At 44.2% G+C, this 26536-nt stretch overlaps 1 protein-coding gene across 2 annotated transcripts; it reads right to left on the bottom strand.

Moving 5' to 3' along the window:
- Positions 1 to 1006: 1006 nt before the first annotated feature.
- On the bottom strand, positions 1007 to 24828 carry epha2b (eph receptor A2 b). 2 transcript variants are annotated; one of them, XM_070968451.1, is made up of 17 exons: positions 24661 to 24828; positions 23875 to 23954; positions 21690 to 22338; positions 10178 to 10333; positions 9508 to 9858; positions 9137 to 9267; positions 8688 to 8859; positions 8498 to 8597; positions 7746 to 7801; positions 7530 to 7655; positions 6645 to 6842; positions 6487 to 6548; positions 6125 to 6334; positions 5818 to 5967; positions 5518 to 5711; positions 4313 to 4468; positions 1007 to 2873 (listed from the first exon to the last, which is right to left on the bottom strand). In XM_070968451.1, exons 1-17 carry the CDS (start codon positions 24743 to 24745, stop codon positions 2765 to 2767), a joined length of 2985 nt encoding a protein of 994 aa, XP_070824552.1. In that variant the 5' UTR covers positions 24746 to 24828; the 3' UTR covers positions 1007 to 2764. The 2 variants fall into 2 exon arrangements, with proteins under 2 accessions (XP_070824552.1, XP_070824553.1); XM_070968452.1 differs by having other exon boundaries at positions 6657 to 6842; positions 24661 to 24784.
- Positions 24829 to 26536: the final 1708 nt, after the last annotated feature.

Below are 26536 nucleotides of genomic sequence, written 5' to 3'. Positions count from 1 at the left end.
ACATGCCAAATGCAGGTAATGAGAGAAGTGGGCGTCACATCAAGGTTATTTAAGAGTGGTTAAGTTTAGGTATCTGGGTTGGACTGACTGCTAACACATCCCAAACTCCAGTGGAAATCCATGAGATTGAAAGGATGAGTCCAGTTTATTGCAGCTTGGGTTTGTTTGTGTAGTTTTGACAAGTCAAAAACATGTATTATCCTTCAAACTACGAAAGCTGTAACAATGTACCACACACGTGTTTTAATAGATTTGTGGTCATGCATTTAGACATTAAGGATCATGATTATGCTCATGAGCATTTGAAAAAATGATATTAAAGACATGCAATGTAGTGAGTGTGTGTTGCCGAATTGTTGTATATATACAGTATACGGCAGATACCTACATATGCAAACATTTCTTATTTTTTTCCTTTGTTTGATACCCAGGATTCCTTTGCAAAGGGTCGTTCCGCTGTGTTTTTCTGAGTAGGAACACAGAATTTCTGACCTCTGACCTCTGCTGTAACGCAATAGAAGAGTTCATGGGAGAAGAAAATGTGGTGTCACACTGGGACTCATTTCCCAAGGCAAGAGTAATCAAATGGCAGATGACTGTGTGATCTTTGTTTAACACACACAAACATCACAGCTAAATTTGAGCTTTTCAAGTTAACTTTTTTTCTCACAGTTTAATATCTGGTTGCTTTGATTAGACAATACAAATCTAATAAAATGTCCTCGGTAGTTGCACAGAGAGAAATGGTGATGTGTGAGCGTTTTGCACAGTATATGTGTGTGTGTGTGTGCACTCGCATGTTTATTACAGGTAATCCAGCAGCATTATAAGGATATCCAGGTGGAAGCATAAACATCCTGGCACTGTTTAAAACAAATAAAGCATTCCTCTGCTCTGTTTTGTGTCAATCATACAGCAGGCGTTGCCAAATTCAGTTTTAGACTTTATTGCTCCACAAAAGCAAAGAAGGCAATCTCAGGTCTGAATAATTCAGAGAATAAAAGGGGGACATTAGAGCTTTTTTTTTATTATCGAGAATGAGAGAACAACCTTCAATTATAATCCCAGCTCAATGTTCATCAGTATAAATAAATAAAAGTAAAAAATAAATAAGCTATTAAATACAGTATAAAACAATAGGCAAAAAGGAAGGAGTTTGCTCTTTGATGAAGGAAGTCTCAAGATGTTTGGAAAGGCAGCAAAAGTAGGAAACATTGCTTTGGAAAGTGATGGCAACTTAGAAAAATAATCAGTTTGGTAATATGGTAAAGAGTGAAATCATACAAAATGCACTTAAATGTAATTGCAGCCAGAAAACCAGAGTAATACCAATAAAAAAAATCCCTTTTCCAAACATGGATCTATCAGCTACATTAGAATCATAGATACATTTGAAAATACAGTAAAAATTCAAGTAAAGGAAGGTGTACATCAGTAACACAATGATTTGCAGTCATCAATTACGAGCACTGGGAAAACTGTCCACTATACACTTCCCACTAGACCGGAGAGCTGCTTCGTTAAAACAGACCGAAGCTACCTCCTGCTAACGTTCCACAGACAGGCACTTGAAAATGTCTTTGAGCGTCTGGAACAAGTCAAGCACTAAATTGTCAAAGCATATAGTTTCATCCCGTCAACATGTTACTCCAACCAACAGAAAGATGAGTATTTGTCTAGCTTCTACTAAACTAAATGAGACAATGAAATTGCAAACCAAACTATTATTAAGTATGAAATCATCTCAATCACAACAAGACTCATCGTCATTAAATCTTTTTTTTTGTTTGTTTTTCAGGGCATTTGCATTTTGGCAAACTTCCCCCTCTCCCTCTTCTTAACTGACATGCTACAAACAGATGAATTCTAATTTCAGCTAATTTCATTCACGCAGTTTCTCACTCTGCTAGCATTTCATCTCGTTCAGGATTTTGTGTATTACAGCCTTTTCCTTGCCATTCTGAGACAAACCAAGATGATGAGATTCTCTGATCCAAGTGCTACATTATAAGTTTTAATCCCAATGTTTTTGGTAATTGTCCAAACATGAGGAAACAAAACAGTATACACAGAGTACCTCACATACAGCATATTCTCTCTTTTTCATATAACATCACTTATATGATTATAGCTTAATTTCTGCATAGAGCCAACAGAAGGCCAGACAGACAAAAGTCCATCCGTGTTTATACACTTAAGCAACACCATCTCTTTAACTTTGGGCCAGCTCAAGCTCATTTCAGCCCTCTCGACTCTCCGTCCTCATTGGCCTAACAGGAAATGGGCCAAAGTGCCAATTAAAGGCAGACGCCATGACATGAGCACCAACCAAACACTGAGCCAAGGCTGGACTCCACTGCTCCCTTACTATCACACTTACTGTGCTTCCCTTGTTTGTTTGATAATTGATTGGCTTGATTGCTGAAGTTTATGAAGCAGGAATGTGAAATGAAGAAAAATAATAAATGCATGAGCAATGAGTCGAATCTGTACAGAAGACGTGGATAATAAAAATAGATATCTAAATATACAGAGTCTACTTGATACATCTATTGTTGTATATTTGCTCAATTCCCGTCTGGATAAGATGAAGAAATCAAAAATGTACAGTAAGTCAGTCTGATTCAGTCGGCCCCAAAGGATGGCACAGTTCTCTTGGTCCTGCCGATCCAAAGCCGTCCCTGCAGTTGCGCTCCAGCTCAGCTTAGAGTTCAAAGGGCTGCCTGCTTCAGTGCCCGAATTTTAATTCCCTTCGTTGTCACGATCACACTGCAAACACACTCAGGGTGCTGGTCTGGTCCTTTAAACCCAAGATGCTGTAGGCGATTCTTTTCAAATGGCCAGGCAGCCTCACCCCGATGTTCTTAATATCCCTGGAAAAGAAACAGAGTAGAGAGTATAAGAGGAGCTGCACATGGATTTACACTTTGGCCTCATTCCAACACTTTTCACATTCGCACATCCTTCCTGCCTCCCAAGCCTTCACTCGCTCATCAAATGTGACAAAGTGCCAGCTGACTCCATTCGTGCTTAGTTTGATTGCTGAACCACTGCAGCAAGGTGGGGTGTGTTCAAAGTTAGCAATCTGTCGAGGTTTCGATTTATCTCCGACATTAAAGGAAAATACTGGGGGTTTCGCTCTTCATGAGCACATGATGCAAACCTGCAGTCTCAAGTCAAAGCCTTAATTACAGCTTTAATTACTTAATGAGGATTCTCCCTGTTGACCATGAATCACTTGTCTGGCAAGCAGAGGGTGGGTTGTAAATAACTGCTGGTTTTCCAAGAGTGCTACCAGATGCCCTGAGATGGAAACGTGGGGCCATGAAATCACACCATTCTGCATGACAAATACTTCAAAGGGGTTTGTCGTCTGCTTTACAGTCTGCCCATCTTCCCAAATCACAAGCTGAGACCAAACGAGATACGTATACCATGGCAGAGGAGGAGGGGGGTTCCTTTTGGCTGGTCATGCGGTTAGGAAAATCTCTGGCCTTCGTTATTGCCCCAAAACAACCGTATATTATGTGCTTCACTAGCCCTTTTTTGTCCAAAGGTTGAGCCAATTTTCATTAAATTGCCCCCTTAGCACTCCTACACACTGAGAAGATCCAATTGCCTTAAACTACCCTGTGATAGGTTCAGGGGGTACATTCTGAGCACACCTCTTCAATCTTTCTAGAAGTACAATTGTGCCGCCTATGGGGCTTCAAATCTCATCCATCTTGTTCAATTCCTTAATCTCCTTTAGTTTCTCCTGCTCCACAGACTATTCTCTCCTCTTCCTTCCCTCCGTTAATGTCAAAGCAGCCACAAAAGGCCTATGCCCTTACCAGGCAAAACTGGTGGTTTTCGGGGGCTCTAGCAAAAGTGCTGCCTGGGGCAGCTAGTGTGAGTGGGTGAAGGGAGGTATGAGAGAAAGAATGAAGAGAGGAAAGAAGAATAAGGACTGCAGCGACCACAAGCCACCACCGCCAGCCCACCACAAATGAGCCCACTCCTTCTCCTTTCCTCCATTACTTTTTCCATATCAAACATTTCTCAAGTTGTAACTGAGGTTGGAGATTATATTGTGCGCAGACTATTCAGCTGGCTGTTAAAAAATAACATTTTTAGGAAAACAAATAGAAACTACTCGAGGGAAGTTCATAACAGACTTCTCATTGGGAGGAAAAACATCCTTGTGCAACATGCTGGTTTAATTCAGGGCATAATTTTGTTCCTCTTCTTTGCCAAAAACATACTTCACAAGTCAATAAAATAAGGAAATCTAAACTTGTTATGTGGTGTGACCAAATCAGAAATCACTTACTCATTCTTCATCTGCAGGACCTGGTCCATGGTGACGACCCCAGCGCAGGTGAAGTTCTCACTGTACTGACTCATCTTGATGGACTCTAGCCACTCAGACACTGACCTGAAGGGGGAACCGTCTGAGCCGCTGGTGCTGGGCAGGCGGATGGATACGCTGCAAGCAAGGAAAAGTAGATCCAAAGGATAATAATCAACAGACTTTCCCACAACAAAGGCAGATGATTGAGCATTGCAATTACTATGCAGGAAACCAGTTAGTGATAAAAACCAGTTGGATCAGTCAGGGCGAAAGCCGATTAAGATATGAGCATGGCAGCCTTTTGTCCTTTCTCACCCTTTCTGGCTTTAATGCTCCCTCACAAAAGGGAACATATGCATTCATGCACATGATCACAAACAACAGAGCTCTAGTAATCCCTTGCCAGGAATGCACACATATTAACCTGGCAGGCAAGGTGTCAGTATGTCCTGTTAATAGCTTAAGTAGAACATCTTAAAGCCATTCGCCTTTCTTCCCCAAACAACCCCAAAACACACAGCCCTTTATAACGCAGAGTAAATGGAAAGCTGCTGCCAGAGCTGTTTTTTTTAAGTGCTTTGAAGCAGGTCCAGGTCAAGTCTCAATACCAACTCCAGCCGCAGGCCAGCCAGGACAAGTCAAGTCTCAAGTCAAATGAGACAAGTCTGGAGTGTGAAAGAGGCAGTAGGAGATTAATACAATGCTCCTGGTTTGATTGCAGCCTGCATGTCATACCCTTTTTTCTGTCTCTTCAATTGTCTGTCTAAAGTCTTTAAATTGTCCAAGTCAGGTCTCACAGCAATCCAGTCCTGAGTTTTTGTTTTTGTGACTTAAGTAAGAATGAGGTCACTATTCAAAATACTGTTGTTTTTTCCTTTAGGCTAACAGAGCTCTTTCTAAAGATGAGAAAAGTTCCATGTCTTAAAGGAGGCCACAGGACTTTGGGTACATATTAGGGTTTCATGCTGCATAAGCAGATAACATCAACCAGAGGGGAAACTGAAAAGAAGTCAACAGAAGTGACACTGAAAGTGGAGATTATATTGGAAAAAAGGAGTCTGCGAGAAGTTTGATTACAGGGTTGCTTCCAAGAACGTCCAAGAACTTGCTGATAGTGGCAGCAACTGAACTGTCAGCTCTGAAGAAAGATTCATTTGAAGCCCTTAGTCTGGCATGTATCTTACCGTGGATCAAAGTCTGCAATGGTCTTCAGGGAGTCTGGGCTCCGCAGCAGTTTGTCCAGCAGATTGACAATGTCTCCAAAGCGGGGCCTCTTGGAGCGATCCTGGAGCCAGCACTGCAACATCAGCTGGTAAACGGCTGAGGGACAGTCCATCGGCGCCGGTAGCCTAAAAGCCTCATTGATAGCCTTCATCACCTGCAAAGTTTTCAGGTGAGCAATTACATTTTCTCCCATTTGCAGGTTTACCATAAGAATTTACAGTTGGTAAAGTTAAAGTAAGTAAGCTCAATCTGAAACTTACCTCATGGTTACTCATGTCCCAGTAAGGCCTTTCGCCAAAGGCCATGACCTCCCACATGACGATGCCGAAACTCCACACATCACTAGCTGAGGTAAACTTCCTGTATGCTATTGCCTCTGGAGCTGTCCAACGTATGGGAATTTTACCTCCCTGTTCAGAAAAAAAAACTTCAAGTTAGAGACAGACAAACAAAAAAAAATCTTAAAACCAACATTATTACCAATAGATATCATGCTGCACCTTGCAATGACATGACTGAGGGGAAGCTTTTTTGCTTAAGCTAACAGGAAGCCTCATATTTACTTACACTTGTGGTGTATGTCCCCTCAGGATCATCCTCCAGCACCCGTGACAGGCCAAAATCTGACACTTTACACTCCAGGGTGTTGTTGACGAGGATGTTGCGGGCAGCTAGGTCACGGTGGACGTAGCTCATGTCAGAGAGGTACTTCATGCCTGAAGAGATGCCACGCAGCATGCCTACCAGCTGGAAGGAGGCGAACTCGCCATCGTGGTCCTGATGGGTGAAAACAAGCACAGATGATTTAAAGTTTTGTGACCAAAACAACAAGAAACAGACATGGGAGTACAGTACTAAATTCTAAGACAGACATCATGGCCCAGACCAGAGACATTTCCATATGAAGAGATGTTATGTGGTGAACTCACCCTAAGGTACCTGTCCAGTGCTCCATTCTCCATGTATTCAGTCACAATCATGGCATGTTTGACTGCACACACACACAAAAAAAGAACAAATTATGTGCCTGAAAAAAAAAAAAACTGTGAGGAAAGAAAAAAAAGAAAGAATCCAAAACAAAACTCACAGAAGTCCTTACATTTGGTGACCACCCCCTCAAGACGAATGATGTTCTGGTGGGAGAACTGGCCCATGATGGAGGCTTCGCTTAGGAAGTCCTGCCTCTGTTTCTCTGTGTAGCCTGGCTTCAGCGTCTTGATAGCCACAGCCACCTCTTTCCTCCCCGGTGCCTTCAGAATACCACGGTACACTTCACCAAACTCCCCTGCAGGAAAACAGCATCAATGGCACTATGAAATTAGAAAAAGCATATTAGATGTATAAGTGTTTGATAGCTGTTCTCAGGTTTCTAGCTGCAGGGGGTTTTCTGTGCAACAGAGGGAAAAAAAGGAAGTCTGTGCGGCTGTTTTGCCTGAGGCTCTATCACAGAGGTGTGTCTTGGCTGGGTGTTGAGACAGAGCCTGTGTTGTATAACTGGTGGATGGCCTGTGGTGTAAAAGCATGGGAATCAGCTGTCACATGAGGAGACAAGGGTGGGGGGCATGGTCGTGGGAAGTAGGGATGGGGTGCATGTCAGTTCAAAGGGTAAAGGTGGTCGTGCTTGAAAAAAACATATCATGTATGAAAGATCTGGGCAGGGCCCGGGAAGGTGCTCTGATATCCTTCCAAAACACTGTTTCTGCAACACTTGCTTTGTGTAATTGTTCATGTCAGCATGAGCCAAAACACATAGATCCCACAGCCAAGAGTTGCCACACAAAAAAATGTCTCAACTTGTTGTGTGAGAACCCAGCCAGATAGATGCTAATCTCAGTAAAGTAACCACTGTCAGTCAGCCCGTTAAGCTGTGGAAAAGGCACAATATAAACAGCGAATTTGGGGATTGGAAAAATCTTTCAACATCTCGGAGTTAAGCCCCACAGCAGATTGTCTCAGCAGAGCTGTCACTCACCAGCTCCAATGACTTTCTGTTTGGTTATGTGGCTGGGGTGGATTTCAGTGGCAAACTTCAGGACGGCCGTGTTGGGGTCCTCGTATGTATGTGGATCCACATAGGTCTTCAGGGGCTTCAGTTGCTCTGTGAAAAAAAGAAGGAAATAGTTTACTGACAATTCAATAAACTAAACAGAATAAAATGAAGTAAAGAGATGAGAGATTTTTTGTCTACCTGAGCTGGAGAAGTAGGTGTCCTCTGGTCCCTGTCGGGTGTGAGAGTTTCTTTTCCTGAAGAAAAGATAAAACCCATCTGCAAATTAATATCCCACTTTCAAATAACAAACAGACTTTTGTCTTTATATCATTTGGCTGCTTTAATATCAATAGCACATAGCAACCTTTGTAGCCATTTTTCAAGATGTTCTAAAGCTTTCAAAAGGATACCGACACTGGTGCAATGTGTCCATTCATACAGAAGCAGCCTTTTGATAAAGGCTGACGATAGACTGTGTTTGCCAAACCGATTTAAAGACTGAAAGACAGACAAGCAGGCGGGAGGGAGGTGGACAGACGGGCTACAGTCCACCACAGCACAGGCCCAGGTCACCTTTACAAAGTGCCTGTGGTCTGGTACAGAGGGAACTAAGCGCCTCTTATCACCAACAATGTACCACCCCGGACCAATTTCCTTTCAAAGGCCCCAACACTCACTAGAATATAACCACTGAGCAATGACAAGGCGCATTCAACACAAATTCCTCCCTAGTGAGTGCTGGGACACAGATCCAGATAAAGAGAAAGAGAAAGTTGGCTAAAGGAAGAGAGAAAGAGAGAGGTGAGGAGAGAGTGAATGCAAAGGCCATTTGGAGGCCCCACAAAGGAAAGGCAAAAGAATGAGAGAGGAAGCCGGTGAAGGAGGGTGTATTCTGACTGATTAACAGGACAGACAGGCAGGGAGAGCAGCGCAGAGGGGCAGTTACTGACCGTCTGCGTAGGAACAGGACCACGACCACTATGAACAACATGGCCGCTCCTCCAACTGCTGCACCAAAGATGACTGCTGTGTTGTTTTGATTAAGGCGCTCTGGAAAAGACGAGTAAAGACACACATCAGAGAAATCCCATACTTGAACAAAGGATGTGAAACTTTATCCATTGTGGTTCTCCTCTGTACCTTCCGGCAAGGTCTCAAACTGTTCCTCCATGCTGGAGCCTCCTGGGCTGCCATCGCTGCTCAGGGCCTGCACTCTGAACAGGTAGGCTGTGCCTGCGGCCAGGTCACTGATCTCTACAGAATTCTTCTCCAGTATGAGCACAATGTAGGTAGTCACATCCAGGTTATCATCCTGGAAGATTCAGTAAAAAGACGCAATGTTACTGTTGAAGAAGGAGGCCACGGATTCAATTTTAGCATTTATGTTAAAGTTTGATGTTTTACTGATGAAATGTATGTTCAACTCATGATGATGATCAGATCACTGACTATGAGTGTACAATGAGGCCTGTTTTTACCTGTTTTTCACATTACTTTACTGAAATATCTTTGAATGTGTGCAGTAGTAAATGCAGATTAAGACATGATCTCTTTAATTCAAACACAGGAGAACCACTAGAATGACGCACCTTCTTGCGGTAGGTGAGTTCATAACGGATGGGCCGGGGCTGGACCCGTGGTCGAGGGGACACATCCCAGGATAGGGACAAGCTTGCGGATGTCCTCTTGACCAGTCGCATCGTGGTGATCTTGGGGGGATCTGAGGACAGAGGATAGAGAATTCTTCAGTATCTTTGGGATGTGAAAATCTCCAAAAATAGAAAAAATATGGCTGCTCTCTGTCAATAACCTGTTAGAGTTCACCTCATTCCTACAGGAGCGCCACTGCACTCCTGCAGCACAATTCACCTTGCAGAGCTGTCACTGCCTGACAGATAGGATCTGTCATTACTTCAGCACAGATAACATCCCTCCACTGCCTCATATCAGCAGCACTCACCTGTGTACAGCAGAGATGTCGTCAGAGCACTGGTGGATGGTGGTCTATTAGGCAGTGCCCCTGCCTGACTGGTGAACAGTGACACGCCGCTATGTGCCTCCACAGTGAAGGTGTAGTTGAGGTGAGCATCCAACTCACTCACTGAAACCTTGGTGTCAGTCAGGCCTGTGCTGGCTGGCTCATAGCGGATTTTCTCTCCACAGGACTGGCACACAGTTCCTTCGCAGCGCTGGCATTCAACACTGTAAGTGATGTCGGTTCGACCTCCGGTGTCTTCAGGTGGGCTCCATGAGAGGAGGAGCTTTCCTGAGTTGGTAATGGCCACCAGGTCTCGTGGGGCAGAGGGGAGGCCTGATGAACACAGGTTGGGAAAGGATACGATATGTTAGATAAAAGGACCTGAAGAGGAAACAAAATGTGGAGGTGCTTCAAACTCATACCTCCATTACAATGAGAAACCACAGTGCTTTAAGCCTCATACTAATATGTGCAGCAAAGTGCAGTAAGAAAACAATATTTCATCCCTGCAAACCCAGTAAGGTTCAAACAGTTGAGTTCACACTAGGAAAGCCACACATGGAAATCATATTACATGGTAGCTCATTGACAGCTAATATTTCCAAATTTTCTTATTGCAAGGTCTAAGGCAAAGATCAAGGGGACTTGTTACCAGAGCAGGGTCCAGTAGGGGGGTCAGTTGGGGCCCGGTAGAAGCCCTCCATGCAGGGACAAAACAAAGCTCCAGAGTCCAGCTTCAGGGTGTTGGCAGGACACGACTCACACTTGTCCCCGGATGCTGCTGCTTTGAAGAAGCCAGCCTGACATTCTGCAAACACAGACAGACATTTGCAAGAGCAGGTGAACAAGGACATTAGTGACTTCAGGCAATATCCCGTATGACACAGTGCATAGCCAGTTCCTCCAGATCACTCAAGCCTCTGCAAAAAGGTCGGCAATGCTGTGAACTTTTCACCTTGCACGCAACACAAAAAGGTTGAGTGGACACATTATTATGTCAAGGCCGAAGGTCAGATTTGGACAAGTGACAGAGATATGGGAGGAAAAACAGAGGCAAGGCTCTGCACAGTGTTGACTCTACTCATTACAACACTGTCCATTCCAGCGGAGTCGCTACTCACATGGGCCCAACCCTGAAACAAAAACGTAGACTCCCTGCCTGAGCGGCACTCCTACTCCTTACTGTTTCAACCACCAACCCCTCTCTGGTGCTGCTTTCTTACTGTCTCTTTCTCAATCAGTCGACAACCAGTCGTTCCACATTCCAAAACAGCAAGTCAGCCAGAAACACAGCCAACAAAAATCAAGAAAGCACTAAGAAACAGAAGGGAAGCAGCCCTAAGCAGAGCATCCCTTCCCACTCAGCGATCATCTGTATTTTTTATTTTTTTTAATCAGACACCCACAGGCAGACTTCTGAAACAGTATCGCCTAGATAAGATGACACCTAATTTCACAAGTCCAACTTGAGATAAAGAAATACAGGTAGAGGATCCAGCTGTGCATAGCAGTGGTGAAATATGAACTTAATATGGTGTGAAATTTTGGAGAGAGCGCGCCATGAAGGAGAGCGAAAATGAGACGGCCCCCCTTTAACTCTGCAAGAGCATTCCAACGGCTGCTGCTCATGTCCTCACACCATCACACTTTCATCTGCGCGGACACACACACACACACACACGCACACACTTTCATGTATGCACTGCACACATGCACCCACACCCATATGTATGCACAAAATACACGTACATGTATGCAAAGCATACCCGTGGACACATGGTTAAATCTGACATCAGAAGGATTATGTCCATTGCCTGTCACCTGTTCATGTCCTTCTGCCAAGTCAATTCAGCACACGCACGCACGCACGCACGCACGCACGCACGCACGCACGCACGCACGCACGCACGCACGCACGCACGCACGCACGCACGCACACATATATAAACATGCACAGACATTTCCTTCCTTCCTCCCAAGTCATTTGCCTGGAGCGTTTAAATAGCACATGACAGATGTCATAAGATGTTGACAATGTAAATGAAAGCCAACTTGTGGGCCAAAGGACAACAGAAGAGAAAGGTGCAAGAGACAAAAGAAAAAACGGAAATGAAGACGAGTATGGCAAGAGAACGATCAGACAAGGTAGAAAGAGGACACGATCGCCAACTGAAATAAAGCATGTACAAGAGATTGAAGTTCATGCCAGTGACCGTGGAGAATCAACAAAACACTCAAAGTCAAGGCAAACACACAGTTTCAATGTCAGATACGAGCAGGGGCGAGTTGAAAGGCAGAGCCATGAACAAAGACAATATCAGATTCACTCAGAGATACTATGGCTGCCTCTCATGCGGTTCACTTGAATGAAATTCATTTGGAAGCCACAAGTGACCACACACACAAGATGGAAAGCACACAGCTCCCGCTCCATTTAAGTCATATCAAGGGGATTTACGTATTTGATTGACCATGAGTTTCTCTTCGACTCCATTCAGCTTTTTCTGCGGCTCACCGAGATGCGGCAGAGCTGCTGCAGAGAGGTGTGCATTAACTGAAAAGAATGCCAACAATGGTGGAGAGAAACAAACTCAGCACGAGAAGAATGTGCATGTTTGTCCAATAGGCTTGCATGCTACTCAATCCTCCCCTAAAGACAGCATCTTCTCTCTGCCTCTCGGCCAGCTGTTTCACTGCTACTCATTAACGCAGATGAGGCAGAGGTTTGGCGAGGCCGAGGAGAGGTGCTATGAAGCAACAGAAGGTTCAAGAAAGAAAGAGAGGAATACTGTATCCTGCTGAGGACTGAAGAAAAGACAGGAGAAAGAAAAGAGACAGGCCAGGGTGAACTCCTCCATTGAGAAGGGGGAACAGCTGCTGCCCCAAAACCCAATTCATACCCCTACCTCTCCTCCTCGTAATCCTCAAATTCCTTCCTCCCCTCCTTTCTCTCCTCCCAGTCCTCACTAAAAAGGCTCCCAGCTAACCTATTAACATTGCTATTCACCACTGACCAGCAGGCAAGGAGAATGCCATGCCATTCAAGTGCTGAAAGAAAAAACATACACACACACAAGCATTGCAGATGGGAATAGCCGAAATGCCACATGGCAACTGAATAGAGGAGGACTAGCCTCTTTTTGGCGCAACAGTTCAGGCTGCAATGCATCGTGGTCAGGTCTGCGGAGATGATGGCCTTACACTGTGAGCCGCCTCTATAATCAAGATGCATTCCAGTGCACACCACCCAACAGGAGGCCTGTAGTAGAGTGGCTTCACTGCAGCTTCATTTTCAGCCTCAGCTCTCCATTACAAAGGTGGAGGAGTTTGTGTATCTCCAACTTATGAGTCACAATCACAGTAAAGGAACCTAGATGACTCTCTGCTGAGGCATTTAATGAGAGGATTCCTCGACAAAAGAGCAAAGTCCGGTGAAAGGAAACCTCTTCGTTCCATGGAGAAGGTGGAGGGGGACTTGTGGATTGTTGCTGGACACAACAGGAAGCAGGAAGTGTGAGGCTGATGCAGCCTTCCTTCCTAAAGCAGCCAATCAAAGCATGGAAACACAGGGGAGCGTGACCGAATGAAGAACCAGCACTGTGACTACCAGAGTCCACAGGCAGAATGACTGGAAAGGAAGCCAAACTGCATTAACCCTACATGAACGTGGGCACTAAACCCAAGGGGGGGCTGCTGAAATGAACGCTTTCCCTCTCATAAACAAAAGTCTCTCAGCCTTTTCTAAGTTGAAACATCTGACAAACTTAGACCGGCCATTTTTTTCTTTCCCTATTGCTACAGAGCAAAGAACTGTTTGTCATTTGAGAGGCCCTGTGTGCCTTGAGTGGCTCAGTGTTTGTTTATTGAGAGTGAGTGCAGGGGCCTGTTACATTCTGGGAGCCAGAGTGGCTCTGGAGTGGGAGCCCCCAAAGGCCCCCGGTTTGTCGGCAGACGTTAAGATGGATGAGATGACGACAGTGATGAATGCATGATCGGATAGATGGATGAATGGGGTAACATGGTGGCTTGACAGCAGAAATCGGCCTCAGGACTGGAGGAGTAAGTGGAAGGGGGGGGCCCACAATCGAGTCCGGCACTGGGCTTTAAAAAGGCAGAGGTCATGTCTGCCTCAGGGTAGTTGTGAGTTAAACTGTGTATGGCTTACAGGGAGTCAGTGGCCAAGTAAAACAAACACATGCTCACAGTGAGGAGGAGGAGGAGGGTGAAGGAGTTGCAGCAGCAGACGGTGGCTCGTCTCATGAGCAAGGAGGTTAAATTCAGAAGTATGGCCAGTGAACAAAAAAACATCTTGGAAAAATAAATCGGTAAAAAATAAATACAATGTCTAGATCCTTATCAGAGCAGCTCACCAAATATATCCGGAGCCAAGCGAGTCTTCGCTTTGTCCGTGCCCTCATCTGCTTCACTTCTCTTCCCTACCCCCCTATTTTCATTCCTGAGCTGGTCAGACCCGTAATTGCAATATGTCATGTCATTTTGTTTGTATGCAGAGTGACAACATGTCATTAGCATTTTGGGGGAGTCGGGTTGTGGCGGAACAATGGGGGTCTCTGATGGGGGAGGTGAGCTGGTAACATGAACCAGGGGTCACTGAGGTAGAGGAGGGGGGGAGCAGGGGGCAGTAAAGGTGTAGGGGCTGATGGAAGTGTGTGTGTTGGAGGGGGGTAACCATTAGTCAAAAGGATTAGCTGACCAATGGAGCAGCTGTAAGGGCATTACATCTGTTTTACAATTGCACTCAGGCTTTCATCTGGGGTCGTTAACAAACACAATAAATTCCCTGATCCCCTTTCTCCTCTCACTCCCTCTGTCCACTCACACTCATCAACAGGAGGACAGATACAGGCAGTGAAAAGTGGAGTCAAGGAGGCTCAGGACATTCTGCTCTAAAGTAAAGCCGACACTTTGAGGAAACCGATCCTGGCCAACATGAAAGTCACAGCTTCCAGAGGCCTCAGCTGGACCGCAGTCATGATCATTTGGCCACATTTCTCCGTGTTGCTGGTCAAATCCAGACAGCCAGGTGGCAAACACAACACCGTTTTACTGCGCTACGCCGAGCCAACATGTCACACACTGGATGCCGGCAGCCGTCTGCTTCCTGGTTAGGGGAAGGGGCCAAAATGGGACCAAATGCACCAATAAACAAAATGACTTATCAGGCAGGACAACAAAATAGAAAGTGGCTGAGTGAGGCCGCTCAGCGTGGAGCGACAATGGAAAGCCCTGAGCCAACGGGTCGGGGAGTCACCGAGGGATTAGGTGACCTCCGGTTTCCGCTGCGGACTCGTCCTGTTCGCAGTGAAGGGTGGGTGGGTGGGGTGTGCTGTGCTGGGGGGGATGACTGACATGGGGGAAGGAAAGTGCTGACCTCACACACCAGCAGTACAATACAATGTGCTTCACATTGCTCTGGTCTCCCAAACACACACACACACACACACACACACACACACACACACACACACACACACACACACACACACACACACACACACACACACACACACACACACACACACACACACACACACACACACACACACACACACACACACACACACACACACACACACACACACACACAGCCTCCAGGCTCAGGAATGTCACCAAGAGGAAATATGTCCCAACTTCCCCACCACAACCTACACACAGTTATTTGACTAATGGCGGACATTTAGAAATTAAATTAGGAGACTGCATTTCAACACAATTCATTGTTTGTTGTTCAAAATAGTTACATTTTGCTTGAAAAAAGAAGAAACCAACACCAGGTTAAAGCAGCACTAATCCATATTTTTCATATTTACAATAGATGAAATGTGCGAAATGTGAAAAGTGTCGTTTGTAGAGATGAAACTGCAAAAGCTTAGCAGTTCCCCAACTTCCTCTCAGCTCAACAGAACATTTTGGACTTGTTTTAGCTTTCTGGTACGCTAACTACATTCTCATTAGCAGCTAGCTAATTTGTTAGCAGCTCGCTGAACAGATTTTAACATCTAGGAAGTTCAGAGAGAGTCAAATATTTTTGGTGGAGGCCAAACCAGAGTTGAAAGAAGAGTGCATGTTGAGATGTTCTGTTGTCAACTAACCAAAAATAGATAAATATATTAGTTACTGCAGCTTTAAACTAGGGGTTAGGGTTAGGCTGAAAAAGCTTGGCTGCCTCACATTATTTCATTTGTCATTCTTGCAAACAAGAAAACCATCTGTGGGTTCATGTTAACATATCACTCTTCAATCACATGTTCAACAATTGAGCAAAAATAGTCATTACTGTCAGTGCGTAATGTGTCCAAAAGGTAGTCGATACCAATTGTGTTCTCTGCATTCTGACACCTCAAAGGCTCATCCATCACACCGATCACACTTTTTAAACCACGACGGTATGATTTGCTCTAATCCACATTAAAGAGTCACAGGAGCCACCCGATCTCTACATTTCCTGTCATCTTGCTCGCAGTAATTACCATCGCTCTATTCACTCCAAATGTGGCCCAACAAGACGGTGCATGACACCACTTGAAAGTGCCTTCAGAGTCCCCCCCATTATCTAACCAACTCCCTCAAGTTCAGCCCGCAAGGCAGACGTTACCTTGGCACGAGATCTGAGGAATCCACAAATTCAAAGTAATCACGACGGCTTTCGAGAGGCGAGGAAGAAAAAGAGAGGTTATATCCAGACTGTGAATCTAAATGAGCAGCGCTGTCCGATAAGTCGCTGACTTACAACGCTTTTTTTTATTCTCGAGGCTGGCTCCAGGGATCAAGAGCCAAGGATATTCGGTAGAGCAGAAAATTTCAGTGTGGGGATTATCCAGCAGGATTGAGATGATTTCATTATGTGAAATCCACCATAAGCCAGCTAAATCAAAACCTCGAGATGTTGATGTGTGGTGCTGTGTTTCTGTCTCTTTGTATACTCCCCATCAGATAAGCTAAAATTGCACAGACTTTGCTCTTAAAAGGTACAGGGTGATTATGAGGAACCAGTCGGCTCCAGGTACGAGCTTATTGAAAGACAACTGCCCAGGAACCACTTGATCTCAAGCTTTCTGTCGGATGTATTTCCAAGTGAATAATCAGCATTCCAAAACCCAACTTCCATTATAAGGTTCACAGACAAAAACAAACTGACAGCTGAAGTTTACATTTCACCTTCACCAGATGTTTATGCCTTAATGACTATGTGAATAGGGCCGGTTGTTTTTTTCTACCTTTCCACTAAAAGCCCTCTGATTGGCAGCATTGTTCAAATTGAGTCTCTATTTATCTTTACGAGTCAGTAGTGGACAAATGTATTTACCAGTGAGAAAGAGGAGAACTGTACACAGTCTAAATAGTCCCATCAGGGCCGTGTGAAACGGGATGTTTAAACCCTATTGGTGTCATATTCATGACCTGCACAGCAGCCAAAAATAACAGTCGCTCTGTGATTTCACAGACAACAAGAACACAACAAAAACTTTTTGTTTGTCAGTTTGTTATACTTGGGAGAGCTTGCGCAACAGTGTACGTCTCTGCAGCAAAGTGCATGAAAAATGGCGATGGGAATCATGTGTTGAGATAAGAAACCATCAAATAAATCCTAGACGAGATGCAGAAAAATGAGGCTAAAATAGAGCAACTTTCAGGGACAGGCAGGATGTGGGGAGAGAGGTAGAGGACGGCAAAAGAGACTGCACAAAGGCAAAAAAGCATGTAGAACCAGTAGTTACTTCACTTAAAAAGCACAAACACACCCAAGTCAATTACTACCCATACAAATCACTCACCACAGCGCTCAGTCACACAACTACAACTTAGTCACCAACTGTTTGTTACATCAGCTGAGGATGAGTTTAGAGACACGTATGAGGGGGAAGGCGGGGGGAGAGAGAAAATAGTTTACTGGAACCTCTTTGGCGAGAGGAATAATAACTTTACTGGAACTCAGTGGACAGTTGTTCCACCAGGATGCCATTTTTGCCAAGACACCAAAACGGCCCTCAGCAGTCCACATATTCCACACTGTGTCTCCCTTTTTAAATACGACCCTGTGGAAAAACCACGATGTGGGATTAAGCCTTATTTGTTGAGGCTTTAGAGCCGCCGCTGAGGTGTGGACCCGGACGGTTAAACCCAATCCCAAGGACCAGCCGGGGCAGCCCGTGGTCCTTTGTGGGGTGACACGCAGTATGCTGTTCTATTGTGCCATGGAGGATTATGGGTAAGGAAGGGCGTGATAGAGAGCGGAGGAAAACTCTGTCAGTGTCAACAGTGAGTCACAAGTGGAAACCCACAGCGCGGCTGTTGATTTAAAAGCCAATCACTTAATTGCAAAAAAAGTCACAATTTTTTTCCCAGAACTTAAAATAAGAGTTTCTATTTTCTCACTAAGCAGACTAAAAGCACAACATCCTGATCGAAAGCAGGTGAGTTTGAGTTACTTGTACTTTCCATTTCATGCTGCTTTGTACTCCTACTGCAATACATTCCAGTAAATACTGTACTAATATTAACATTAAGGTTTTTCCACACAAAATGCATACAACATTTAGAAATATGATGCATTGGAATAGATTTAATTACCCATATATAAAACCCTCTCCACCTCAACCAGCTACAACACCAAAATGCTGCTTATACTGTATGTTAATTCATCAGTAATAGTAATAACATAATATATTTACTATTATTACACTGATAGGAGCCATTCTGCCTAATCAGTACTTTTAGTTTTCATACTTTCAGTACAATTTACTACGACTACTAATTGTGTACTTTCACCAAGGTAACATTTTGAACTTCTACTACAAATGTGTTTTTTTTACATGTTACTCAAGTAATAGATTTGAATTCTTCTTTCACCTGAAAAATATTTGTATTACTACATTTTATTCTGCTGCATAATCCTTGCGCACACAAGCGGGTTTTCAAATCTTGACTGATTTCAAAAACATGGGGGGCTGCAGCTTTAATGACAGATTGTAGCGATTTTTAATATTTTAATCGTAAGAATGCACACACCAGATGATTCAGTCCAGACAGAGGACCACACACTTTGTGTTTGCTGAGTGATTTCAGAGTGTCAATTCCAGGAACTCGTGAGATCAAACATGACTTAAGGAAAGAAAACAAACGTGGAGGCAGACTGTCGTCGTCAGCTCGTTGCACTTATGTGTGCTGAGTTTTGCAATGGAAAACAAGAAGTGAAGAAGAATTTGTTGATGGCTGAGAGGATGGAATCAGCTCGGCTTATACATTTTGCAGTGTGAGCTGGAAGTTTGACTGTTAACATCCGGCTGGTGATGCCTCCCAGCCAGCTCGCTCTCATTGCTCTTCCTGTCACACTGCAGGACTTCAAGTCGAACATGTCTGGTTTGAAATCAGGGAGACTCTGATCCAGTTGGTGTCATTAAGACTATGCCTGTAAACCCCTCATGCTACAGAATCATTTAGGCAGATAATCTGTTCAGACCAGCCTCGAGGCAGGAACACCCTCATGATCATCAGGAGGGGCGGATCAGACCCAAAATCTGCCCAATTATCCTTTAGTGTGGGGCCAGCATGGTAAGAGAGGGTAGGGGAGGAGGAAAAACAAATAGACACCGAAAAGAGTTTAAACAAGAAAGTAATTAATTTGACAGAAAACACAAAGATGGTCTTCATCAGGCCCTCATCCATCTTAACGGGAATGTGGTAATAAACATAACACAGGGAGCGGCTTTCAGTGTGCTTACTCTATTTCTGACATGTTTTATGATTGACGCTCATGTATTTTGAGAGCCAAAATGTTTCTCTTTTATCACAGTCTGTGATGCTTTCATAAAAAACAAAACCCGTCTTGTAACTCACTCCTGCTGACTGATATGATCTACAACCAGTCAATAAAAGCTTTTGCATTTGCTGCTCTAAACACTGTGGTAGGCTCTTCTGCGGCACAGGAAGTGATGCGTTTTATCTTTAGAGTTTGTTTGTCCAAAAGACGGACTCTGTAGTTAAAAATGAGCTATGACGGCCACCGAGAGAAGAGCGCCACACGCCACCTACAGAAACCTCAACGGGGAGTTTAAGGGGGAAAAAAAAGATCCTAGAAACACAGTTTGACGGACGAGTGATCTCGAAGCCAAAAACCCCACAGCGGCGAGCTCTGATGAGGAGATGCAGACAAAAACCAGATAAGGTCAGAGATTTCTACTTTAACAGGTCCCACAGGGCCGAGGAGCCATAAAACTGAGTGAACACATCACTGAACATGGAAACTTTCAACCTAAGTAAGAAAAAACACCACAATTGAAGTTTTGTGGTTCGTCCCCGAACAGCACGCAGTACAGGAAAGAAGTGGGGAGAATGATTAACTGTGTGTCTGGATGAGATTCCGCTTTAAGCCCTTTGAACCATTCATCTTGGCCCTGCACTGCTACCCTGTGATTCATTTCCACCTTCATCTACAACTGCCCTCATGCGTCTTCCGACCTCTCATTTGACTTCATTTCGTGGTTTTTTGGGGGGTTTTCCTTTGTTTGGTCATTTTTATGTGAGGGCTTGACCCGGAGCTGCTCTTCCTCCCCTTGGGAATTCCACAGGTCTGCAGTAATGTTGGGTGAGGCTCCTCCTCAGCAAACCAATCAGGAATGTACCGACCAGGGGGGAAGAGGAGGTGGAGGTGGGCTCCTCCGGACTCACGGGGAAACACAGCACTTCATTGTTCTCCTACCTTTACATTCCATTCCTCACCTCTCTCTGTTTTAAAATCACACCCCTCCACTAAACACAGCCTCTCCGTGGCTTTTGTATGACTTTTCTTTCACTCCTTCCTGCCTCTCCTCCTCCGCCTGCTCCCTAATCATCTTACCTGGCACTTTCCCGCAGCTAAAAATGATGTACTGACAGAAAACTTCATCGCTTTTATCGCTCTGTTGCCAATGGGAGGGAAACTAAGTGGGAAAGCGAATCTATTATGGGCAGGCTGCATGTGGATTTACAACTGCAGTCCAAGGTGTGTGTTCCATAGTGTGATTAAGGATATTCATACCTCTGTGTGTGTGTGTTTCAGGTCATGCATGTGTGCGTGCGCGTGTGCAAACAAGAGTTGCAGAAAAAGCAAAGAAGCAGAAGGAGGAGGAGGAGGAGTACTCGAGGCAGATGGGAGTCTTTAGGAGTTCTGTCATGGAACAGATCTCAACAGGCCCTTGCATGCCAGCCTGTGTTGTATATTCACATACACTTCTAGAGACAGACAATACACCCCAAAGCTGAGGCTCAGGAAATTCGTGAACGCAGAGGGGGAAGAGGCAGAGATGGATGCAGAGACAGACAGGGGAACATGTAGTCGGCATGCCCGCTCACAAGAGGAGGGCCTCCGTTTTCTGTGATGCTTGAGATGAACAAAGTCAGTGAGGCTCAGAAGCTTCCTCCTCCACCCCCCCACCAGCCTTGAAGATGCTAATCCATCACAGTACAGTAGCCCCCAGCTTCTTTGATCACTTTCAGTCACTGTGACAGCCCTTCCCACAACAATAAAAGCCTTCTTTGTGGGTCTTAAAAATACAACGACACCATAGCTACAAAGTCAAAGTACTGAGTTATGGTTGGACAAAGTAACACACCCACATCAAGATAAGAGAGCCGGTGATAATGAGAGAGAAGGAAATCACCTGATGCAATAGGCTGTAGGTTATAAACCAAGTGTTGTGAAAGGCGAAGCGTTTGAGCATGATATGACACGGTACTCATTAAACAGCTTCTTAAATATGCGGTTACAAAGTTAGTCATGACTGTGGCAAAAAATCATGGAATCATAGCTGAAACTCAAAAGCACATTTCCTAATTTTATGGGTATCGGTTCAAGGTCAGGGATGATGCCAGGACATGTACAAGTAGGCCTGAGCATTCCTTCCATTGCAGAGGAGCCATGTTAGCCGAGGGGAGAATTCCACTCAATGATAATAACACCTATGATAAATATCCACAGTCTGTCACATGGACCTGTTTTACAATCTATGGCAAGTCAGATAAAGGTAAATGGTGACTCATTCCAAATGGTCATTTTTAACACAGTCTCATGGGAACTGCATCCTGCGTTTACACCAAGACAGGTCGAGGTGCCTGGAGGCGGAAAGACCTTTACAAATACCAAAGATTCAGGAGCACGCCCTTACCTTGACACGCGTCTTCCACTTCTTCATAGCCTGGTTTGCACTGGCACTGTCCAACTGGTACCACCCACTCCCCATCCACAGTGCAGTAGATGCGAGGCAGCTCCTCGCTGATGGCGTTATCCACGCACACCCCGCTCACTTCCCTCAGCGCCTGGTTCTCACCTCCGGCCACCGTCTCAGGGAACGACGCAAGGCTCTTCACTGTGGCTGGGCAAGTTTTGTAGTAGACCCTGACAGAGAGAAGAGCGATGCAGGCCCCGATGTCTTGAAAAGCCAAGTAGAAGCCTTTTCGAGACAGGCTCTCCACCACTCTTGTTTCTGTGTTGATGCGCAGCTCATTTTTGCTGGTGATCTCATCAGGCGCTATGGTGGCCACTTTCTTAAACTGGCCCTTGCGGAAGGTAGTACCCACATCAGCGTCCGACTCGGACGTGAAGAGGTTGAAGGTTTCCTTGCAGGTCAGCGAGGCGCCATCAAAAGAGTTGCAGTCACGTACGATAAACTGGAGTTCAACGAAAACCCGCGAAGCTGATGGACGCCGCTGGATGAAGGTGGTGCGCAGCCAGTTGTCCTGCTCACGCTCACCAACATTGCAGACAGAGTAGGTATAGAGCTGAGAGCCATTCAGGGTCCTCTGGACGACCTCCCACTGAAACAGAACCACACAAACAAAAAGGTTAGGAGTAAAAACACTGACCCCTGGGAGTCCCAGCACACACTGAGCTGAGCCAAGGCAGTAATGGAAGCAAAAATAAAAGCACACCGTAGCATTTCACATGAAGGTTCAACCACTGTAATCTGAACCTCGAAACAAAAACAGTCTGTGTGCAGGGGAACCCAGGGTTCCTCACAGTGCTAATTACTCCCCATGAATGTTTTAACTATCCTTTACAGAAATAACACATTTCTGCAACATGGAGGGCTCCACTTTCTGAGCCTTTACAGCATGAAATGCTGCAAACCTCAAGGACTTCATGTAAGAAAGCATTTCTGACATTTCAAAGATACCAAACGATTTCTTCTTCTGTGTCTCTCACATGCCGATGCTGCTGTTGGCATCTTCCACAAACAGGGTGGAAGCTTGCATACTAAATGTTGCCACAAATATTTCTGAAAAAACTGACAGCATGTTTTAACATAACTTTGCCTCTTGAGGAACAACTGGCCCCACGGGGGTTCTCTGCAAGTAGCCACTGTGCTATTAATTAAAGGAATGTGCTTTGTTGGCTGACTGTGCCTCTGCACTTAAACTTGACGTATAACAGCAGAACCAACACCTCTATTAAACAGCTGGTGAGCATTGTTTATAAGGAGCCTTTAAAACTTAAAATAATAATGATCAGAAGTGACGGTAGTTACATGAGAAAGTGTGCACAATAAAAAAAAGTTTCCAACAACCCACAATACAAAATATAACACCTGATTCTTACTGGTGGAAATAAAGTGTCAAAGTGATTATTCAAGCAGTGAAACCTCTCTTAGAAGAAGTTGGGTGAGCCACTGTGAGCAGCACGCCAGCACATGCCTTTGAGTCATCAGCACATGAAATGAGGCTATTTACAATGAATTTGCATGAGCTGGTCAACTACTTTGAAACCACAATATGAAAGAAGGCACACATGCCTCCTGAGTACTGGGAAAGAGAGAACCACAGCACTTAGGTGTAATGTTCTCTGGACGCGGCCTTAAACGTAGAAATGCTCCCCGGGTTTAAGGAAAAGGTAGCTCTGACTGACTGGCTTCATCCAAAACCCCTCCCCCTCTAAAAAGAGGTACCACATGCTGCAAACTTTAAAAGTTAATTGCTCTGTAACATACAATTCTGGAGCTGAAGCCTTGAAACCGCAAGAGGCCACAAGTATTCCCAGTTCAGAGCTAGCAGCTATTCTGTCTGCTTAAGCTTTGGTGGAGCCCAGACATGCTCTGCAGGCAACTCCCGCTATCCTACAACTCCTTCTCACTTCCATACTCAAGCAACCATTCGGCTCTAACTGCCCGATCTTACAGAAACCTGACTTGTACACGCACCAAGCCCACTTAACAGCTAACCGCACGAGTCAAATGGTCAAATATTGCTGCCCGCACTTCAGCTCCCTTCCTGTACATTTTCTCCATGCAGATTTATCCTGCGGCGAATTCCAAGTGGAAACGTGGGAGCTGGAGGAGAAGCTGGAGTGATACTCACCCCGGGCTTGTCCCCCTGATCTAAAGGCCATGTCAGCCAGCCCAGTTCACCTCCTGTTGCCCTCATATCCAAAAGCACCTCTGTGGAGACATGAGAGCACCGTCAGTACATGAAACTAAACCATGAAAGTAAGCAGAAAAGACTCATTTTGATGAATTGATGCACAACATCTGACTTCTGTTTTTATTAAATAAATGAATACATAAATACACAAATATTTATAAATGACAGTGATTTTAAATTAAGAATAACCTCACAGCTAACAGGTTTACTGAAACTATCTAATTTAACAAAACTCACAGCTTCTTTAAGAAAAAAAAAGGTTGTTGAAAACTGTGACTGTAGAAGTTTGTTAGTTTTATCAGACACTTTGAGTGTCTGAATATCAGACTCTTTAGTATAAAATATATATATATAAATAAAATAACACTATGCACTGTTGAAAAGGCAAACGAATGCATTAAAAAATATACAACGTGATCCAAGCTTTTCAGAAAGCACCGCAATGACAAACTGTCTCCAGAATTCACCTGCTGGCGTTAGAAAGTTTAGCGCAGCGCACATGCACACGGTGAGTCATGAAACATGCAACTTCAAGCACAAACTATTTTATACAATTCAAGCGTTTCCATAAAATATCATTTGAGACTCTCGTGAGGTTAAGACAGTGGGTTTCCTGTGTTTAAAGTTTCCTGAAGGAGGGTCCGCATGGCACGCGTGCGTCTCTCCAAAAGTTACACAAGTCAGATAAATAACTTATGGGAAATTAATTAAAAAGACACTCACCTTCTTTAGTCTGTAATGTAATTAGAATGCCATTAATGAGTACATATGAAAATAATAAAGGTCTGACTCCAGTAAAGAACTCCATTTGGCAAACTTTTCCTCTCTCTCTCGCTCTCTCCCTCTCACTCTCTCTCTCTCTCTCTCCGCTCCTGGGCTTGGCTGTGGATCCGCTCTGAGAGCTCAGCGCTGAACTCTGCAGCTCATTCACAAACGGGCCAGCGCGTCACGGACTCCGCCCACTGGAATGTGTGTGTGTGTGTGTGTGTGTGTGTGTGTGTGTGTGTGTGTGTGTGTGTGTGTGCGTGTGTGTGTGTGTGTGTGTGTGTGTGTGTGTGTGTGTCTTTCAGGGGCGGGGGTGGAGGGGGGATGGTGCCGCATGAGAAACTTTTGCAGCTTTCAGGGACTGTCGGAAATATCTCAATTGGTCGCACGGTGAGAACGCACATGAACATGACACACAAGATGAAGTTCCAGGTCTACTGAAATAGCACGCGTGGGATCAAAACAATATTATTAAGACAATATGTTAAATTATTGAGCTGTAAAGCACCACCTAATTACACTGATCACTGCCCCCTGTGGATTTACTTTTTTTTAAGTATAATAAAATAATCCCCTCAAATATTCTGGTCATTTCCTTTTCCTGTGGTCCTGATTAAATCGACAGAAATGACAAATTACTATGTGGGCTCACTGAACTCTTATAAGCAGTGGTGGAAGAAGTATTCTCATCTTTTTCTCAAGTAAAAGTAGTAGTATGACAGTAAAAGTCCTGCATTCAAAATCTCACTCAAGTAAAAGTACAGAAGTATCAGCAAAATGTACTATTAGTCTGAAAAGTGAAAGTTTTCATTCGGCAGAGAAATGGCTCCAGTGAGTTTTTATTCTTATTATTATTATTAAAGCGTACAATGCCATTATTAAATTATCAGTACAGCTGTTTTTGTGTGAGCAGTATTTACATGTCGTGGACAGTGAAGGGGGAGCTGATTTGAATGACTTTACATATTGTTGAATAGTTTAATTTGCATCATATTTTATACACTGATCAGATTGTGCCAAATCTGTCAGATAAATGTAGTGGAGAAAAGGTACAACATTTCCCTCTAAAATGCAAAGGAGGGGAAGGAGCCTAAAGCAGCACAAAATGGAAATACTCAAGTAGTAGTACCTTAAAACTGTACTTAAGTATAGTACTTGATGTATGAAGTTACTTTCCACCACATATAAGAAGTGCTGTCCTTGTCATTGCTTATCTAACCCAGGTTAAATTAGCAGTGACACGTCAGTGGTTTTAAATCTGCTGCACAGCACATTCAAACAATGTACTGTGGTACATCCACACAGGCCAGAGGTACTGCAATACTGCATTAAGAGGACTCAATGTGCAAACAGATTTACACAATAAATAAAGTGTTGACTGAATATTTGTGGATTCTGCAGAAAACGCATAAATATGTTTCATACTAACGTTGAAATCACTACAGAATTAGTCAATCAATACGAAATGAATCAACAACAACTTTCACAATTCATTAATTATTGCCAAATATGTCAAACATTCCGTGGTTCTAGTTTCTGAAATCTTTCTTTTTTCATTTCATTTCATTCTTTTTTCTTTTTCATCTTTCTTCGGATCTGGAAACTGTGATGGGTATTTATCACCATCTTGTATCTTCCTTCATCATCTTCATCTTTCAAACCAAAAAAATAATTGACTGATTAATTAGTAAAGAAAACAGTCTTTAAATACAGCCTTTATCTCTTCTTTTGTAACTTTCAAGGTCGAAGTCGCCAGCAACCCACCTTCAATCTGAGAGAGGTAGAGTTTACATAGGGCACTTGAAGGCACCATAACGCTGGTTACAGTTTGCCT

The sequence above is a fragment of the Chaetodon trifascialis genome, chromosome 8 (assembly GCF_039877785.1).
Source record: "Chaetodon trifascialis isolate fChaTrf1 chromosome 8, fChaTrf1.hap1, whole genome shotgun sequence".
In the NCBI taxonomy this organism is placed as follows: Eukaryota; Metazoa; Chordata; class Actinopteri; order Chaetodontiformes; family Chaetodontidae; genus Chaetodon; species Chaetodon trifascialis.
This window is presented reverse-complemented; position numbering and strand designations above follow the sequence as displayed.